Source organism: Lissotriton vulgaris (assembly GCF_964263255.1).
Source record: "Lissotriton vulgaris chromosome 8 unlocalized genomic scaffold, aLisVul1.2 SUPER_8_unloc_1, whole genome shotgun sequence".
Taxonomy (NCBI): Eukaryota; Metazoa; Chordata; class Amphibia; order Caudata; family Salamandridae; genus Lissotriton; species Lissotriton vulgaris.
The window spans coordinates 7,981,533-8,001,901 of record NW_028240615.1 but is presented as its reverse complement, the minus strand read 5'-3'; the positions used below and the strand labels follow the sequence as shown (position 1 = coordinate 8,001,901).

At 45.5% G+C, this 20,369-nt stretch overlaps 1 protein-coding gene across 1 annotated transcript in view; it reads left to right on the top strand.

Moving 5' to 3' along the window:
* Positions 1–20,369, top strand: part of POGLUT2 (protein O-glucosyltransferase 2) — a 124,904-nt gene that overhangs the window by 27,185 nt on the left and 77,350 nt on the right. The window contains exons 3-4 of the mRNA XM_086947886.1: positions 4,220–4,429; positions 5,548–5,637. Coding sequence (XP_086804012.1) covers positions 4,220–4,429; positions 5,548–5,637 — 300 coding nt within the window. The remainder of the gene's footprint in view (positions 1–4,219; positions 4,430–5,547; positions 5,638–20,369) is intronic.

Genomic DNA, 20,369 nt, shown 5'->3' with positions numbered 1-20,369 from the left:
ATCTGAATTGCTCCTTCCCAGATCTCATGTGGGGGTTTTAACTTCTTATCTTCCGAGAGCAACAGAGTCCAATACCAATCGTCGACCTCCTTTCTTCTAGGGGCCTCATTCTGTAGTTTTGATTCAAATACCGATGCTCCACCAATCTCCCGTCTATTAGCCTTCACCCAAGATAGTAACTGCAGGTATTTGAATCTTGAGAGGGAATCCACAGTTTTGCAACCAAGATTTCCTATGGCACCCTTCATCGTCAGGAGATCCCCCCACATTTCAATTTCCGCCCTCCTTAATGGGATACTTAATCGATCTTGAAAGGCACTCTGGCGTACCTGATGAATCCCAGATTGGTGAGAAATCTGAAAAATAGCCCATTCCAAGTGTTCTCCTTACCCCCAACCATAGAGTAAGTGCTGCCTTCAACGTCTTCAATCTAACTTTTTTAAAGAATTTCCTTGCCCCAAACTTGTAGAGAACCCCTTTAGAGCCCACCCCTTTACCATTTCCTCCTACAAGCCACCCCATACCAAGGGCCCCGGTTTACCAAAAAGGAATCTACAGTTTTTGAACTGGAAGGCCATACAATATAGTCTTAAATCAGGGAGAGCCAACCCGCCTTTCTCCAACTTGCACCTCAGTTTCTTCCAAGTGAGCCTAGCTCCCTTAGATTCCCACGCAAAAATAACGAATTTCTCCTGCAGCTTATCAGTCCTATCTTTAAGAAACATCAGAGGGATGCAATTGAATTGTGTTGGAATGTCTCCGACTGGAAGGAAGATGTTCAGAGAAAGATTAGCGATCTTGGAATCACTATCATCAACTCATTAGAGGGAATTTCCCAGCTTAATTTAGAGAGGATTGCTAAAGAAATTGACAAATCACTCACCAGGTGGAAGAATTTCCCCCTTCACTGTACGGGAGAGTACATTTAATTAAAATGGTGCTATTACCTAAATTGACATATCTTTTCAATTGCATCTCTCTGACGTTTCTCAGCTTCTGCCTAGTCAGACTGTTGACACTGTTTTTCAGTGTTGCCCATCTTGGCACTAGGATACAGGCTCTCTGATATTACATTAGCTGGCACTCTCTTGTCAGGGATGGAGAATAGGAGGAGTAGCAGCCTTTTTTTTTATGGAGGGGGTTGTCTCCGAAGCATTTGAAACATTGTGTCATTGCACACTGGTGGGGAGGCTCATAGAGTTTGAAATCAGAGGAGAGGCCCTTGAATGGATCAATTATTTTTTATGGGTCGGAGTGAGGTGGATTTCATGCCCTCTTTTAAGTCGTCAGCGTGATCTATTTCGTTTTATGTTCCTCTGGGCTCATCTCTGAGCTCCACGATTTACAATATGTATGTGACACTACTTACAAAATGTTTTATTAATGCATATCACCTGACATGCAGGTGCTATGCCGATTATACTTAATCAATCATCAGACTCTGCATCAATATTGAAGAGGCTCTTCTGCAGGCTGTCCACCTTCAATCTGGTCAACAAGTTGGTGGCCTGATACCTACGGCCAGTGCCCCTTTCCTACTAAGTCAAGGAAGAATCTGGTTTATTGGACAAGCTAGTCTCTTTCAAAGTGTAGGTAGTCAAAGTCTTGGCATTTACTTTTTCTCTACCCCAGAGTGGTAGGAAACATTTCCTTTTCTTAGGGAAAATACACATTATCCTATTCTTTAATCAGTGGTTGGTACTAGAATTCATTACGCTAACGCTCTTTATCTAGGGCTTCCTTTCTGCACCACTTATCAACTTCACTTGGTGTGGAATGCTGCTGCTCATCTCATCCTTAAATTGTCTTGCTGTTCTCCTATCTTTGCACACCTGTAGAATCTGAATTAGTTACCCATGAACAAATGGGCATTATTTAAAAGCCTCTCCATTTGCTTTAAAGCCCCTTCTAATTAGAACGTCTCTGCCAGTCATCACTTTGCTGCATTCCTCTTTCGCTTCTGGATAGACTGCCACTTGTCTGCCATCTGCCGTCGGGTACACGCGAGGCCGCGACTGCTCCAACTCCAGCAGACTGCGCATTCCAAGGGAACGGCTTCCGTAGACATCCGCAACCAAATGCTTTTATGTCTGCGTTGCTTCCACTGACACATGCCAAAATACACACTTCCTAATCTGAAGATGTGTTCTCTGTGCTTGTTTTTTTGCTGCCATTGTTGTTTTTAACTAAATTATACGGTTAGCTGATTTTGATATTCTTTAGGTGTGTACAAAATAGCACATTTTTATATAAGGCGAAAGACAACTGAATCACCTTTTCATACCTAAAATTTCGATGGACACATTCACCGAGTGCAAAAAAAACATAGCAAAGGGTTGAATGTTTTGTGGCTTTTGATTTTTATTAGTGCAACTTCTGTAATTAAACGACATCTCCGAGGGCTGCACGTGGAGCAGGAAGCCGCTTCCACTGACACATGCCAAAATACACACTTCCTAATCTGAAGATGTGTTCTCTGTGCTTGTTTTTTTGCTGCCATTGTTGTTTTTAACTAAATTATACGGTTAGCTGATTTTGATATTCTTTAGGTGTGTACAAAATAGCACATTTTTATATAAGGCGAAAGACAACTGAATCACCTTTTCATACCTAAAATTTCGATGGACACATTCACCGAGTGCAAAAAAAACATAGCAAAGGGTTGAATGTTTTGTGGCTTTTGATTTTTATTAGTGCAACTTCTGTAATTAAACGACATCTCCGAGGGCTGCACGTGGAGCAGGAAGCCGCGGTGCGGTGTTTTCTTCGTTTTTCTGCCGCTTGTTACCTCGTTGTGCTTGCTTTCCTGCCCCATGTTCCCTCGTTGTGATTGCTTTCCTGCCCCCTATTCCCTCGTTCTGCTTGCTTTCCTGCCACCTCGTTGTGCTTGCTTTCCTGCCCCCTGTTCCCTCGTTGTGCTTGCTTTTCTGCCCCCTGTTCCCTTGTTGTGATCGTTTTTTCTGGCCTCTGTTCCCTCGTTGTGATCGTTTTTCCTGGCCTCTGTTCCCTGTGTGTGGCTCTGTGTGTGTGTGTGTGTGTGTGTGTGTGTGTGTGTGTGTGTGTGTATGTGTGTGTGTGGCTCGTGACTGTGTGTGTGTGTGGGGGGGCTCTGAGTTTGTGTGGGGGCTCTGTGTGTGTGGGGGGGGGCTCTGTGTGTGTGGGGGGGGGCTCTGTGTGTGTGGGGGGGGGCTGTGTGTGTGTGTGGGGGGCTGTGTGTGTGTGTGGCTCTGTGTTTGTGTGTGTGGCTCTGTGTGTGTGTGTGGGGCTCTGTATGTGTGTGTGGGGCTCTGTATGTGTGTGAGGGGCTCTGTGTGTGGGGGGGCTCTTTGTGTGGGGGGGCTGTGTGTGGGGGGCTCTCTGTGTGTGTGTGTGTGGGGGGGCTCTGTGTGTGTGGGGGGCTCTGTGTGTGTGGGGGGGCTGTGTGTGTGTGGGGCTCTGTGTGTGTGTGTTGGGCTCTGTGTGTGGGTGCAAATGCAATAGGTCTCGTATTTGCGAGAGATTAAGCTATTGGCATTGTAAATGACAATGCCATTTATTTATATGTTTTAAAAACAAAAACATAAATAAAAATAATGTCATGAGCAATGCCAATAGCTCTAACTTTAACAATGCAGAGACCATTGCATTGTAAATGCTTGTTGGTAACTGCACGCTTAAAAAAGACAATACTAAAACAAGCAAAACTATTATTTTGAGTGTAACGTCTGTAAACAAAGCATGACCCGATTGAACAAGAACTAGCCATTCACTGAGGCAGATGCTAGTAAACTTTTACATGCAGTGATAAGCAATACTTATGCACGCCACAGTTATCCTACAGAAAATGATCCCCCTAAAGATTCATGAGGATTGAGGAGATCTTCAGTAGTGAATTCCTCTGAAAGGAGTAAAAGACTTGCTAGTTTCTTGTTCGAAATATTACGTAGTCTAGGGTGTCCAGCCCATGCCCAGATCCAGGCCAGATTTACATGCTAACCACCAATGATGTTAGCTAGTTGCACCAGAATTCATTGTATTTAAATGTATCTGATATAGCTAGAACTGAACATATTAACTCAGAGACTTTTATTCAGAGTTTCTTTTAAACCAGGAGTATTGCAAAATGTTGTTATCTTATATTTCATTTTTTGTCTTGATGATATAAAATTTATTTTAGTAAACTATTTTTATGGTTGGTTTGTGTTACATGCTGTGTTTTCTGCTGGTGTGTTTTTTTCAGTACAAATATCAGATCAATGTGGATGGGACTGTTGCAGCCTATAGATTACCTTACCTGCTTGCAGGAAACAGTGTCATACTGAAACAAGAATCAATCTATTACGAACATTTTTATAATGAGCTGCAACCCTGGAAACATTACATCCCAATCAAAAGGGACCTGAGTGATATTTTGGAGAAACTACAGTGGGCCAAAGATCACGACGAAGAGGTAGGTATTCTGCATGTTAGCACATGCCATTGAGCTCATGCTGTCTTTTCCTTGTTTACACATGTGTCAAAATCCTATTTGGGTCAGAAGAACAGGTAAGCACCAGGTTAGAGACCATTGAGCATCGTAAAAAAGAACTGCATATTGCTCTCTCTAGAGGTTATTGTCCCAGTTGGGTATAACTTCATGATATCTAAATGTAAATACCGTGACCATAATGGTTTCCTGCGGGAAAAAAAGTATTTCAAATTAAAAGAATCCTCGTGTCACCTCAGCCATTGGAATGTCACCTTCTGCTCATGTTATGCTGGTGTTACATTTTATATTATTCCCATATTTTAATTGAATGATGTTGTTCTTTAAGTATGTCCTAGAGATTGTGGAAATATGGGGAGAGTATCATGGGATTCAAAAAGGTTTCTTGCAAGCACACAGCATCACACAGAGATTTGTTTTTCAGCCACACTGCTACTGACACCTGACAACTTTCCTTCCTTTCCTATAGGAGATCGTCCTCTTCTCCAGTGGCATCTCACCCTTCCCCAAACAGTCTTCGTCAGAATATTTGCGCAAACATGTGCTAATACATCCTCCTCCAGTGCCCCCAGCCTCTTGCCTAACCCTTTTCCAAGAGCACATTCTTGCATGGATGGATACCCTCTCATCTCACTTCTAAATACCATGCACTCTCTATAATTCCTCCCTGCTCTGACCTTTAGTTCACTCAACAGTGGTCTTCCCACTGGCTTGGACATTTCTTACTACACCTACAATTTTCTCTTTCAACCCTAAAACACTATCTATTTATAGCCTAGGAGTCCCCTATTACTGAAGGAGGTCTGCTCTTGGCACATAAAAACGTTCTTTCTCCTGCTACTCTCGCTCCCACCAATAACCAGGACCTTTCATTTGCTCGTTGATGCCCTCGCCCAGCCATCACACAATCCGCTGTCACGATTGAACACTTTTTAACTTCATATTAAAAAAATCCAGACTTTTTCTGGTTCTGCTTCATGCTACTTTTGGTTCTCTTTGTAAATAGTTTTGTCATTTACTAGTTTTTGTAACCCCTTACTTAATGCAACCAATTCACACTTGCTTTCTTTTAATGTTACCAGTCCATGAACATTGCTAAAGCTGGGCAGGAATTTGCAAGAAACAACCTTATGGGAGATCACATTTTTTGTTACTATTTCAAGCTCTTACAAGTAAGTTTTCAATGTACAAGCTATAATATCTAGAAGTTTGCAAATTGTATTTCTTAAATTGCTTGAAAGTATGTTTTGATATTATCTTATAGATTACCTCAAATATTTGCTTTCTGAAAATGTATTTGCATCTTGTGAAACCATAAGCTCATTGTTTCAATAGTATTTCAACATGCATAGCTGTAAAGAGAGTTATGACTTTCAATACAATGGCATGTCTTCAGAAGTGAAACTTTGACTTTAGTTTTCATTAAATGAAAATCCACAAGGCACCAGGGATTTTGCCTTTTGGGCAAAGAAAGTGGTGTGGATGTTAAACTCTGGCATTGGTCACAACCCCACCCCAAAAGGGACAAACCAGTCTTTTTAAAGAAATGAGGTTTGCCCGCAAGGAGACAAAAACCCCACTGTGTGGCAGGAATACATTTTTTTATAAAATATTGATGTGGGTCTGGCCCATCCTAACATCAGGCCTCACACTCGCCCCTAAAGTGTCAGTCTTTCTGCTTCTCTGCAGACTAAAGAATCTCATCCCAATGGCAAGTGAGAGGACATTTGATTCTTTTGAGTGTTGTTTTTACTTATGGGCCAGGAGAGTGTGGCAAACTCCCAATATCATCCTGCTTGCAAGGGTGAATGGCTTCACATTTTGGGCCTGGGAAGGCTGCCACCTGGAAAAACCTACCAGGCCCAGACAGTTCTGAAAACTAGACACCCAGGGGAGACAGGGTGGGGTGCTTCATGTGGATCCCCAAAAGATTTTCTTACCCACAATACCCTGCAAACCTCAAAGTTGAACTAAAAATACATTTTTCCTCAAATTTCTGTTTGGGAAACATCTGGCACATGTGGGGAGCCACACATTTCCTGCCAACCTGAGTTCCCACAAGTCACTAAATAAGAACAGCACCCCACTTGTGTGGTTGGGCCAAGAGACCACAACACAAAATGCCCTAAAGCGCTAGTGGAGATATCAGCAATAGGGGTAGCTGCGGGGGTTACTTTTAATTGGAAAAATGTGTTTTGGGCAGTTTCCGGTCGCGGGTCCCAGGCCTACCCACACAAGTCAGGTACCATATTTATCGGGAGATTTGGGGGAATGCAGGGTAGAAGGAAATGTGTGGCTCCCTGCATATTTCAAAACTTTTCATCACAGAAATGTGAGGAAAATGAGTTGTTTTATTCAAAGTTTGAGGTTTGCAAGGGAGTCTAGGTAATAAAACATGGTGAGAGCCACACAAATCACCCCACATACGATTCCCTTAGCTGTCTAGCGTTCAGAAATGTACAGGTTTGCTAGGTTTCCCTAGGTGCCGGCTGAGCTTGGGTCCAAAATACACCGCTGCACACATTGGAAAAAACAGGTCACTTTTTAGTGGAAAAATATGGTGCGTCTATGTTATGTATTGGCCGTATCCTGTTGCAAGCAGTAGACCTACCCACACAAGTGAGGTACTATTTTTATTGCAAAACATGTGGGAGCATATAATAGTAGAATATTTGTTATTACCAATTGCATTTCACTGCATTTGTGCCTTCCGAATGTAAGCCAGTGTGTAAAAAAGAAAACATTTTCAAAAATACCCTCTAAAACGTATGCTAATACGGGTACCCACAAATTCAGGTGTACAAATAATTACTGCTCCTAAACTCCACATCTTATGACTATTTAAAAAATACATAGGTTTCTCTGATACTCATTTTTCACTCATCATATTTCACCATATGAATTGGTCTATACTTGTTACACAATGAACAACCATTGTATGGTGCATCTCAGCTGTTGGCTCTGGGGGCCTTCAGTGCATGGAGAACCTGCAAACCCTATGTAACCCCGCAACCAGAAGGGTCAAGTGGACATAATGGTATATCGCATTTGTAAATCGGCCATCGTGGCAAATTTACAGATGAAAATGTTGTTTCAATATTTCTTTACATCAACAGTTAGTTTTTTGGGGGAAACCTTAAGGGGTCTACACATATGACCACTTGCTGATTTCAGAATGTTGTCTACTTTTCAGAAATCTATAGCTTCCCTGGATCACCCATTGGTTTCACACTGGTTTCCACCGCAGACTTGAAGTAGGTTGCGCACAAAAAATAGGAGAAATTGGCTACCTTTTTTTATAAATACCACAGCTATGGTAAAAAATGTGTTTTTTATTCAGCTCTGCATGTTCCTGAATGTTGGGAAGATGGTGACTTAAGCACAGCAAATCATTCGTTGATGCCATTTTTAGGAGAAAAAACAGACACTTTTATCCAGAACACTTTTGTCCTATTTTTCCCTAAAAGTATAAAATGTAGCTATGTTTCGCCTATGTTCTCAGACCCCTCCAGGGCAATCCACAAACCATGGGTACCTTTAGAATCCCCAGGAATGTTGGAAAAATGGGAGTAAATTGGTGTGCATACTGCGGGCAAGATGGCTGACCTGTAGGAGCAACCCTCCGGAGCTCGATTGGCTGGGATCACCAGTTGGTGTAAATCACCTGCGCTGGGTACTCCGCATGATCACCGATGACCCTCCTCCTGCTCCAGGAGGATTCACTGGGATGAAACAGGGAAACTGAAGACTCACATTGTGGAAGGTAGGTCTGGACTTGAGTCTCCCTCATTTCTACCTGCCCCCGAAGCTGTGATCAGCATTGCAGCTTTAGCGGCCTCCTCGCATCTCACAGAGCTCCTGGCCTGGTCATGGTAGCAGTAGGGTGTATTCTCCTTACGGTGGCTCCTCTAGATCGAGAGCCTGACAGATCCATGTCCCGGTCTCTCACTTGGTGCACCACCCTCAACCACCACACTGCCGAAACCACCACCATTTTGGAGAAGTCAGTGCAGCCCAAGTAACTAGGAACACTAAAAAGAAAGGACTCTCTTCCCACTAAGAAGACCACTAAAACAAGAGAAACAGCTCTCTTGTTACCTCCTACCATAACAAAGTTTCAAAAAAAGACCTGGATTTACAGTTTTCCAGCTTTTTACCCTTTCCCTTCCCCAAGGGTAGCACCACCTCCACTTCCGCTCGGCCAAACGATCAGGGGCACCGACGGACAGAGCGGGGCCTCATACTCCCGAGCGGTTGCCGGGTGAGGTGAGGTCTTCACCCACACAAGGCTGGGAAGAAGACTTTCTTCTTTCCCACCAGTGGACATCCAAGCACTGAGGTTTCTGGTAGATATGTATCCATGAATCTATCTATTAGTAAAACTTATTTTTGTTTTTCACCTAATATATCACTTAGTAGTTATAGTTGCAGTAGCTAGTTTATACTTTAGGTCCTGAAGAAAGCTGGGGTAATTCCCCGCCAGCTGAAACATGTCGACCAATCTGCACTGCGCCAAGAGGTAGTCTTACTACCAGGCGTGTTTTTAAACTTTGACACATAGATTTCTGAATACACGTTCCGTCAGTATCTGTGTAGCCAATTTTATTTACCACCACCACTTAAGCACTGCACGTTATTAAGTCCACTCCATGGTAAACATCATGGCTGGATTCTGACACCCATTCCCACAACAGTACTGTATGGCTTGATGTGGGTTGGTTTGATCAGCAATCCCCACATGACGTAAATTCCACCGTAAGGGTGGTCTGATGGGTTTTGTACCAGCCATGCGGTTTCCAATAATTCCCAACGGCAGTGGTTCGCTCGTGCATCCTGTGGTTTCATGGTCACTGGTATAGGTACACACCATCTCCAGACCTGTGCTGCTCTTTTGTGTTTTGTATTCTGATAATAGGGGTGTGAGCCGACAGGTCATTAAATATATTCCCCTTGACCCTCCACAACATTTGTTTTTTGTAGCACCAGAGAGACTCAGGACCCCTCTCTCCTCTCTCCATTCGGGCAAGGAGCAGCCATCTTGAGCCTCCCTATTCGATAGTAGATAGGTAAAAATAGCAGAAGGACTACCGTCCTTTTTTTAAATCAAAACTTTAAAAGTACTATGCTTGTTTCGCACCTTTGACTGTGATCCTACCCCCAGATACCAGCTACTAAAAACTGTGGTAGGAATACTATCTATTTTACAGGAATAAAATACTGTGGAAGGACTATGCCACTTAAAGGGCTAAAAACTGTGGGACTACTCTCCTTCCACAGTCACTCAGAATGGTCAGACATCTTGGAATCTCTCTCATGTGATTATAAGTTGAAAGGTAAATGACTACGCTCCCACTAACATAGGGACTACTGCACAGGAAATTTGTATCTTTGGCACATAAATCACCATTGGATGCTCTTATGTCTTAGTGAGACAGAAAAAACGCTATTTTAACGAAATACCACACAGACCCAGATCGCAAGGACAAGCATCTATTAGCACCAAGATGGCCCAACAGAAAACCACTTCTTCACAAAGATGCCTCTCTAAATCAGGTCCTAACTCATTCAAAATAAATTACCAGCCGAATCACTCCAAGAATGTAACAAAACAATTCAAACACAGACTCATAAAAGCCCACCCAGAAACACTCCTCTCCGACTCCTACCTATTAAAGAAAGGAACCATAAAATAAAACCTTATCTTCATGCGATGTACAGCGAGGTGGAGAGAATTGGTCCACGCTCCTCAAAAAACGCACAACACTGTCCTTATAAAGCCCACTGGGGATACACCTACCTCAGTTTGTCAGACGATTCTAAGAAGTAAACACATCATGTTAGAAATTGGATTTCTGGTTGGCTAGGGCATGCACCTAAGCCAGGCAGAAACCACCACTCTAGTCAGGGCAAGGGAGTTACACACTAAAGATAACCCCTGCTCACCCCCTTGGTAGCTTGGCACGAGCAGTTGGGCTTATCCCAGAGGCAATGTGTAAAGCGTGTGCGCCACATGCACATTCCAGCAACGCACTAGGCACACTTCAAAAGAAACTCCACACACGGTTATATGAAAATAGCCTTTGTATTAGTCATAAAACACATTATAACGTAATCACATATATACACTGTGCCACCTGGCACTAGGTACTACTTCATAGGGGATTATATACACTTACAGGTGTAGATGCAGCATTCAGTTATGGGCACAATCCTCACATGTGGCAGGGGTGCAACTCACAATTGTCCTCCCCAATCATGTGTGCCCCATGTTGCAGCTGCCCGCGACCTGGCGTTGCAGCTGCATAAACAAAATAGACCCCAATAGCGTGCCCTCCAAGCCCCACTCATCGGGGCTTCTCTTGTGCAGGGGAAATAGGCGGGCACCAACATTGTGCCTTTTGGAGCCACACTCACCGGGACTTCTCTCTTGCCTGTGGAGCCTCCGCTTGACTGCCCGAGGAGCCCGTGAGGCTCCAGTCTGTTTTCCAGCTACAGGCCTTGCTCACCAGCAGGCCAGGCAGCGCACAGGGCTCTCCTTGGGAACACAGAAGCCCCGCCCACAACCAGGCTGTACCTCCGCCTGGCTTCCTCTGCCAGGCCACGCGAAGGTTGTCCAAGTACGGAGCGAAGTCTGAGTCGACTCCGTCTCCTCCTCTGGGCAACACGCAGAGTTCTCACCGGTAACACAGGAACCCTGCCCCCCCTCCAGGCACAAGCTTGCCTGACTTCCGCCGATGGCTACGTTCGGCCCTTGGCGCCTGCTCTTACCGCAAGGCCCGCCCACAGTCAGGCCGCATCACTACCTTCCAGTCCTTCCTCTGCCTCCTTTCTCCACTGAGAGGAACCACACGTGGCTCTCCCTCTGGCAGTCTTCACGGCATGGCGGCGTCCGTCTCGGCACAGCTGGAGCCTACCTTAGGCTCAGGGGGAATCGTAGAGGAAGCGCGCTCCACGCGCTGTGTTGTGCCGGTGTCCACACCTTCGGGCAGATCTGTTTTTAACACGTCCAAAACGTGCTGGGTTTAAAGATAACAATCAGCACTCCGCCTGCCCTCAGCCCCAGGGCTCTTCATGTGGGGAACATCCCGCCAGCGTCCAGAGCACTGCCCCACCGGTTGGGGTACAGTCTCCTCTTAGCTCAATTAGCCCAGGCAGGCCAGCACATCTGGGCTCAGCAGGGCAGCAGCTTCACTCTCATAAGTAGGGAGCCCCAGATGGCAGTTCCTCCTGGCAGTCCAGGAGCCTGCCGGCCACCAGTTCCAAGTTAGCACACTCATGGGGTCACAGCCCCACTACTTATACCAGTGCAAGTGGCATTTCTAAAATAGTGATAAAAATCTGCGAACACCATTACGCAGCATTTGTTACCACTATTCCAAACATACCAAACTTGACCATGCTTCTCCTCTCTTATCAGAATTTACCATCTCCACCTCTAGAAAACCGCGCATGGCCTAACACTCTCTATTACACCATCCCAACTGTTCCCGGGCAGAGCGACCATCTCCATCTATAACAATGGGATTATCCTATTCCAATCCACTGATAGGTACCTTGATCTACTCGACAATCTGTTCCCCACCTTCCTAAATCATATCTCCAACAGGCAGTCCGCAACGCCTAACACCACGGGTTACTCAACACCCCCCAACTCCAAGCGTCAATACTCACAGCAGAGGAACATCTCACACCTCTCCCCTCTGTCCAGCGCGGTACTCAGTTACACACCCGATCATACTTCCCAAAATCCCCCTAGCATTAGCCAAGTTCACCCCCCCTCGCACATTCCCCATACCCCCACCCTCCTCACCCCCCACCTTACGACTCCTACGAACGTCTCAGATCCCACTGTAATCGATCACCCATCCGATCTCACTTCCCCACACCCCTCATGCACGGCCGAATATCACCCCCATCACAAATCCCCTATACCCCCACCCTCTTTACCCCCCATCCCCCACCTCACACGAGTCTCACAGAACCCACCCACACCGCACTGAGCATATCTCTCACGCCCCCCTACACGACCAACTCTCTCCCTCTCTCCCCCCCCACTCTCACTCCCCACTACACCACCCCACCAGCCAGACTCACGGAACACTCCACCTCCCTCAACCCAACACCCTACCCTCTAGCCCCCCCCACTCTTAGCCCCCACCATCCTAATGTCACCCCTTCCTTCTCCAGCCTACACTCATCCCTCAACTCACCTGCGCCACCTTCCTCCAGCGCCATCACCTATGCTACTAACCTCCCCCTGTCCTCATCCACGCCATCCCCGCCCCTTGCTCACAAACTCTCTCATCCATCTACTATGGCCGCAGAGCCCTGTACCCCACCTTCTACGGCCGCAGAGCCATGTACCATCGCATGCACATCCTGCCCCACGCGTCCCACTGCCCACCCTTTTGCCCCACTCAATGACGCACCCACTGCTCTCACTCCCAATACCATCCCCAATCCTACTCTGGACATGATCATAACCACCCTCCTACAAGTCAAAGAAGATCTTCACTCCATCAAAGAACTTCTTTTCACATACCCCAGACACCCCCTACCCTTCACTTCTGCGCACAACAAGTACACCACTCGCCCCTCAAACCTCTTCACTCATCACTCCCCGCGCTGGCCCTCGATCCCCGACCGCAAGGCCACCGGCCGCCCCCGTCGCACCCTACACCCCCTCTCTGACCGAGACTTGCATACTCTACTCCGCTCATATGGCCCAGGTCCCACAAAACTCCCACCCACTACACACCTTCCCATACCCACGATTATCACAAATCCCCTCAGGCCCCCCACACGGAGCAATAGAAGTTCCGTCACCTGTAATCTCAGAAAAGTACCCCTCACCCTAGAACACTCACCCACTCTCTTCACCCCCAAACTTAAGTGTATCCTGCTCAATTGCAGATCGGCCCCGAGACACTCCGCCAGCATCGCGGATCTCATCTCATCAATGGACCTCGACCTAGCCATTCTGACTGAAACGTGGCTAACTGAAGCCTCCACACCTATAATGGACATACTAGTCCCCCCCAACTATCACATTATTAGACTCGACAGAGATGGCAAGACGGGCGGGGGAATCGCTTTCATCTACAGGAGCAACCTCGTCATCACTGAAGGTCCCTCCCCCTCCCTCTCCTCCTGCGAACTCATCTGCCTCGATATTACTAGCGAGTGCAAACCGGTGTGTTCCCTTCATGTTATCTACCACCCACCCAGGGACAACCTCACCTTCTCCCAACAAATCATGGACACGATATCCACCAACGCCGGTCGACAGATCAATCAGATATACTTGGGAGACTTCAACCTCCACTGGAACGACCAGAAAGACGCTGTGGTGAATAATCTTAAGTCTTTCCTCAACACGCTGGACCTCACCCAAATCTGCAACCGCCCAACACATGTAAAAGGCTCTATCCTTGATCTTATCATCGCCAAGGAAGACTCTACCCAGCTGGAGGCAATCGAACCCTGTGATTGGTCAGACCACCACATCATCACCTTCTTCATCAACGAAAAGGTCAAACTTAACCCGGCTCAACCTGCCAAAACCAAGATCTGGAAGAGGGACATGAAGAATCTTAACCCAAACTACTTGCCTGCCCACACAGGCAATCTCCTTCTTCCCCCGACGGGCGTCTCTGATGTGCATTTACTGACCGACCACTATCTAAACACTATGTCTACAATAATCAATGAAGCCGCACCCCTGCAAATGAAGAGAGTCGCCACCAAGAACTCGAACCCATGGTATGATGGTAGACTCAATGAGGACAGACGTGCTATGCGCATGGCAGAGCGCACGTGGAGATCTAACCCCTCAGCACTACACCTTAGAGCGCTTAAGAGTAAGAGAAACGCTTACTTCAGAAAAATCAAACGATCGAAATCAGGCTTCTTTAGCCAACAGCTGGACCAAGCAAAAAACCGACCAAGAAAACTGTTCGAGCTAGTCAAAACCCAAACCAAGACGCAGCCTCCACAACCTAACAGCTCAGCAAAGGATATTCCAAGTTGCGAAGACTTCTCTGCTTTCTTCAAGCAAAAGACCGACAACATAAGAAGTGATCTCCTCAACGACGTAAGTCGATATTCCTGCTCCATAGACATAACTAACACTCAACCTAAAAACAACGCTTCATGGACGTCCTTTGACACCTACACTGAAGAATCAATTCACAAGCTGCTCGGCAACTTGAAACCCGCCAATCACCTCACAGACCCCCGACCTGCCAACGCTGTTAAAGCCCTCACCCCCATGCTCCTCCCACTCTGGACTAAAATCATCAACTGTTCCTGCAACAAGGAGTCATCCCAGACTCCCTCAAAATAGGGCAGGTCACGCCTATACTCAAGAAACCCACAGCTGACCCGGCCGACCTAAACAATTACCGACCTATCACCAATATCCCCACTCTGCCCAAATTGCTAGAAAAATGCGTACAACTCCAACTGACAAAACACATTGAGCAGTTTGACCTCCTCAACCCTCACCAATCAGGATTCAGAGCAAAACATAGCACGGAAACGGCTATGATACACATAATTGATGACGCCCTCCAAATCCTTGATCACAACGAGTCCTGCCTCCTCATCCTCCTTGACCTCTCCTCCGCATTTGATACGGTCAAACACGAGAATCTACTGGAGCTGTTAAACAACAGAATGGGCATATCTGGGACGGTTCTCAAATGGTTCACTTCCTTTCTGCGCAACCGGTCTCAGAAGTTCAAGATCAACAACGCATTGTCCTCGCCTGTGCCCGTAACACTAGGCGTCCCACAAGGCTCCTCCCTATCCCCCACACTGTTCAACCTCGTCATGGAACCACTCACCACCTTGCTTCAAGCATCAAATGTACACTTCCATATGTACGCAGATGACACTCAGCTCTACCTCAAACTTCAATCCCCTGAAGACATCAAACTTTTGAATGCCACACTAAGAAAGACTCAAGCATGGCTGGCTGACAATCACCTTAAACTAAATGCTCTGAAAACTGAGTTCCTTCTGATCTCACCTCCTGCGAAAAAGGCCATCACCCAAACCTGGCTCAATCATCTAACCGCGCTAAATGTCCACCCCACCATCGTGGACTCGGCGAAATCCCTTGGCATCACACTTGACTCCAATCTCGACATGCAGCAGCATATTAGCAAAGCAACCAAGTGTGCCAACTTCCAAATCAACACGCTGAGAAAACTCAAACCCTTCCTACCACCCAAGGACTTCCGAACTGTTGTACAAGCCCTAGTCATTCCTCGCATAGACTACGGAATTGTGGCTCTCAGCGGGCTCCCCCTAACAACAACGGCGCCCCTACGAGCCTCCTTGAACGCGGCCGCAAGGCTCATCACTGGTTCAAGAAAACACTCGCACATATCCCCTGACCTAAAAGCCCTGAACTGGCTGCCGTTTGAAGCCAGAGTACAGCTGAAAATTGCCTGTATGACACATTCGGCCCTTCACCACAAGGCACCCAACTACCTCACTCACAAACTGACTATATCAGGAGGCTCAAGATCCAACAGAAGCACAAAGAATCTCCTCCTGAAACCTCGCAGATTCCGGAAGGAAAAAACATACAAACGCTCCTTCTCAGGAATGGCACCCAGGATCTGGAATGCACTCCCGCCAGAAACTAGGCTTATCCCCTCCACTGTACTTTTCAAGAAAGAGGTAAAAGCCATCCTTATGGCTAAGTTCACCTGAACCCTATTGCTGCTGGATCAATGACAGTACAGGGCTCCTAGTCTACCGGCTACCTGATTGCTTATCTATATTAGACTCTTATACGACTGCTACTGGACCAAAATCATAGCACGGATGCCTCAATATTTGTCTCCAGATTGTTTACTAGGGCTGTACACTGTGACCTGAGTGCCTTACTAACTTGCAACCCATTCACTACTGCCTACTATTTTGTGCTCAACAGTGTGTTTACTCACCCTCTGGGGTGCTATAATCTTACTCAAATCGTCATTGCACGGCTTCAATATTATTGCTTCTTGATTGTTATTAGTGTGCATACTCTTGTGCGAGTACTACCCTACCTTGCAACTCACTCCCTACCGTATATTACACTGTTTTCAAAAGTTTGTTTTCCTACCCACTGTTTCTGTAAAGCGCTCTGATATCTGCAAAGATCTTGTTCGCGCTATATAAAACTCTAAAAATAAATACCACTGAAACACATATCCGGGAATTCCCACTGCATTCCTGTGAGAGGGGAGCCTCACAGTAGTGAGCAACCAAAGCGGTTGTTTGTCACTACCAGGACATGCCACACAGTTAAGCCACATGTCCTTCCTTTTACTTACAGCGCAACCTGCCCATAGGGCTAGCTAGAACCTACCTTAGGGGTGACTGATATGTAGTAAAAGGGGAGTCACAGATGTGTTACCCACTGTATGTGCCACATCACAGCGGCAGTAAACTGCACGTGCAGGCCTTGCAATAACAGAGACCTGAGACAGGTTTGAAAGGCTACTTTGGTGGGTGGTGCAATCAGCGCTGTAAGCCTACCAGTAGCATTTAATGGGACGGGTATATGAGATACCACTTTACAAGGGATTGATAAGTAAATTAAATACGTCAAACTGGTGTAGACCAATCTTACCACGTTTTCCATTGATAGCACATGCACACTTTACACTGGACAGCAGTGATAAAGTGCCCAGAGTCCTGAAACCACCAACACCAGGTCAGAAAAAATACCTGGAGGAAGGCAAAATGTTCAGGGATTACCCTGCAAAAAGGGCCAAGTCCAACACATCACAAATGAAACGCCAGGAATTTCCCTCTACAATGACCTCAACCAGCCACTTAAGAGGCACGTAAAGACATCTTGAACACCAATTTCATACCCCATGGTGTTTAACCATCGTGTACCTAGACCAATCCATACGGGAGAACAACTTGGAGAGAAAGATACACATTAGAGAATTCACGTGGTGTGGCATGTCCCGCAGATACAACTTGACTCCATACTGGTATACCCAGCTGAACAAACTTGAACACAAAATCGAAACAATGGTTGACGAATTGAAAACAATGAATACAAATATCAGGACAACCTCACTAGCCTTCCAGGAGATGACATCTTATGTGTAAGATGCATTAAGTACAAAGGATAGCAACCTCTTCCACTCAAACTTTAGTTCTATCACTCACCCCTGGCTATCCACACCTGCACCTCATAAAGTAATCCAGCCCAGGCGAGCACATTATCAACTATCCATGATAGACATCGATGCATTGCCTCTATGCTACAAGGATTCCTTGTTGCCAGCCTCATGGCCGATCTACAACGTACTGATAGTTGACATCAAGGGAAGATGCAGGTGACTTGGCAAAAGACAGAATACAAACCATGAGAACCTAATTACGATCCCGCTTACACCTAATCTTAATCCCTTGTGCCTTTCAAAACTGACCCTAAAATGCATGTTACTCAACTGCAGATTGGTGATCATACATGCCGCAGACATTGCCAACATTTTCCTCTCTCATGAATTGGACATTCTATTCCTGACAGAAACCTGGCTAAGTCAATAGTCCACACCCCTGCTTGACATCCTTGTTCCTCCAAACTTACCCCATCCTGCATCTTGACCGACCACAATGACTGGAAGGAGGGATCGCTATTGTTCATGAAACTTCCTTACTAGTCAAGACTTCCCAGTAGAAAGTCTTGCATCTTGTGAATACATGGGTACAGAAATCTCCACATCAAAGGGATTACTAGCACACCTCATTTACCATCCTCCAGGAGACAACCAGCTGTTCATTGATTATTTATTAGGAACAATTATAAAACACTCCATGGTACACCCCAATGCCATTTTTCTCTGAGATTTCAACCTTCACTGGAAAGACGAGGGTGATGCACATGTCTCTCCTCAAAACGATTCCTCTCAAATCAAAACCTGACCCAATCCTGCACAAGCCAAACATATAACAAAGTATTAACGCTCTACCTAATAATATCCAAAGAGAGAGCACTGACAATTGGCTCAATCACAGCCAATGACGGGTCAGATCATCTTTCAGTCATATTTCACCTAAATGCGCGCAAACAGAGAACTAAAGAACAGGAAACCAAACATAGATGCTGGGTTAAAGACACCAAAAACATGAACAGTGTGGAACTAACCTCACTTTGCCTGAGAAACCTCACTCCGCCAACAGTAACCCAGAATGTTTTTTAATTAACAGAGCACTACAACCAACTGGTATCAAACATAATGGAGCCAGTAGTCCCTTTGAGTCTCAAAAGACAAAAAATCAAATTTTCCCACCCTTGGAGCCTGAATGATTTAAGGAGGAGGCTGAGACACGTAGACTGTAGGTGGAGAAATAAACCCTCAACTTTTCATCTGATCAAACTATTTGAATGACGGAACAGCTACAAAAAAAGTCTTGAAATGATCAACCATCAAATGGGGCAAACAATGTTACCGGTATTAGCAATAACTCAGTGGAAATCTGCAAAGCGTACTCATCCTTTTTCAATAAAACAAATCTTAGAAATCAAAACATCAATGGTGATTGACAAAGAAAGGTTTTGAGCCTCTATAGACCAGTATCACCATTCCAGTGGTGAGCCTCCATCACCAGTTAAGGAACAAATTACAAACTACCCACCTAAGAATAAAAGTCAGAAATCTCGAAAGAGTTCAAAAACACTAAATGAAGATGAGGTCCACAAGACCTTACTATCCATGAAACCAACTACACATTTCAATGACCCTATCCCGTCCACAATACTGAAGGAACTCGGTCACCTCTTCTCCACCATTCTGATGAAGATCATTAACTTATCGCTAAAACAAGGCATGTCCCGGGCTGCCTGAAGATTAGGCAAGTGACATCCCTCTTGAAAACAAAACAGTGCAGACCCTACAACCCTGAAGAACTTTCTGCTGGTGTTAAATATTCCCTCTCTTGCCAAACTGTTGGAAAAATGTGTATGCAACCAATTGTGTCAGCATATTGATCATTTCAACCCACTTGAAAAATTTCAGTCAGGATTCGAACCAGGGCACATCACTGAATGAGCCCTGGTGCACATCATGGATGACACCCTTAAGATGCTAAACCACCATAATTCCTATCTACTCATCCTCATAGACCTTCTCACGTGCATTTGACACTGTCAATCACAACAGCCTACTAGAATTGCTAAAAAACAGAATGGGACTCTCCTAGTTCGCATCCTTCTTGCAAAACCGTTCACAATTAATCAAATTAGGCAACTCATTCTCGAATGCTTCACCAGTAAGATGCGGAGTTCCACAAGGGTTCACCATTCCCCACACACTATTTAACCTCTATATTGTACTACTAAAGTAAATCCTCAAATAATCAAACCTTTCATACCACCTGTACCCAGATGACACACAATCATACTCAAAGAAATCCGCCATAGAGGACGTCATTCAACTAAATAACACTGTAGTCAAAACACAGACTTAGCTGTTTCAAAACAAGCTGAACTTTCAGAAAACAGAATTCTCATTTCTCCCTTAAAAACAGCTCCCCAAACATCCAAGATTGCTTTATCACCTAGACGCCCTCAATTGCAAACCTACCTGTATAGATTCAACTAAATACCTTGGAATAACACTGGATAAGAATATGAACACGATAGCGCATATCAGTTCGATTACACGCAGTGCATAATTTCAACTCTGACTAGAACAATCCAGATTCAGACAACAAAAAATCTACAAACGCTCCATTTTCAGGATCGGCTCTACGGATATGGATTTCCCTACCACCCGAGATTCTGTCAACCTCATCAACACACATTTTCAAAAGAGAGGTAAAAAGGATCGTAATGAACACATTCCTCACACAAAGTCTTGCTTAACCTGTCTCCATAGGGGCT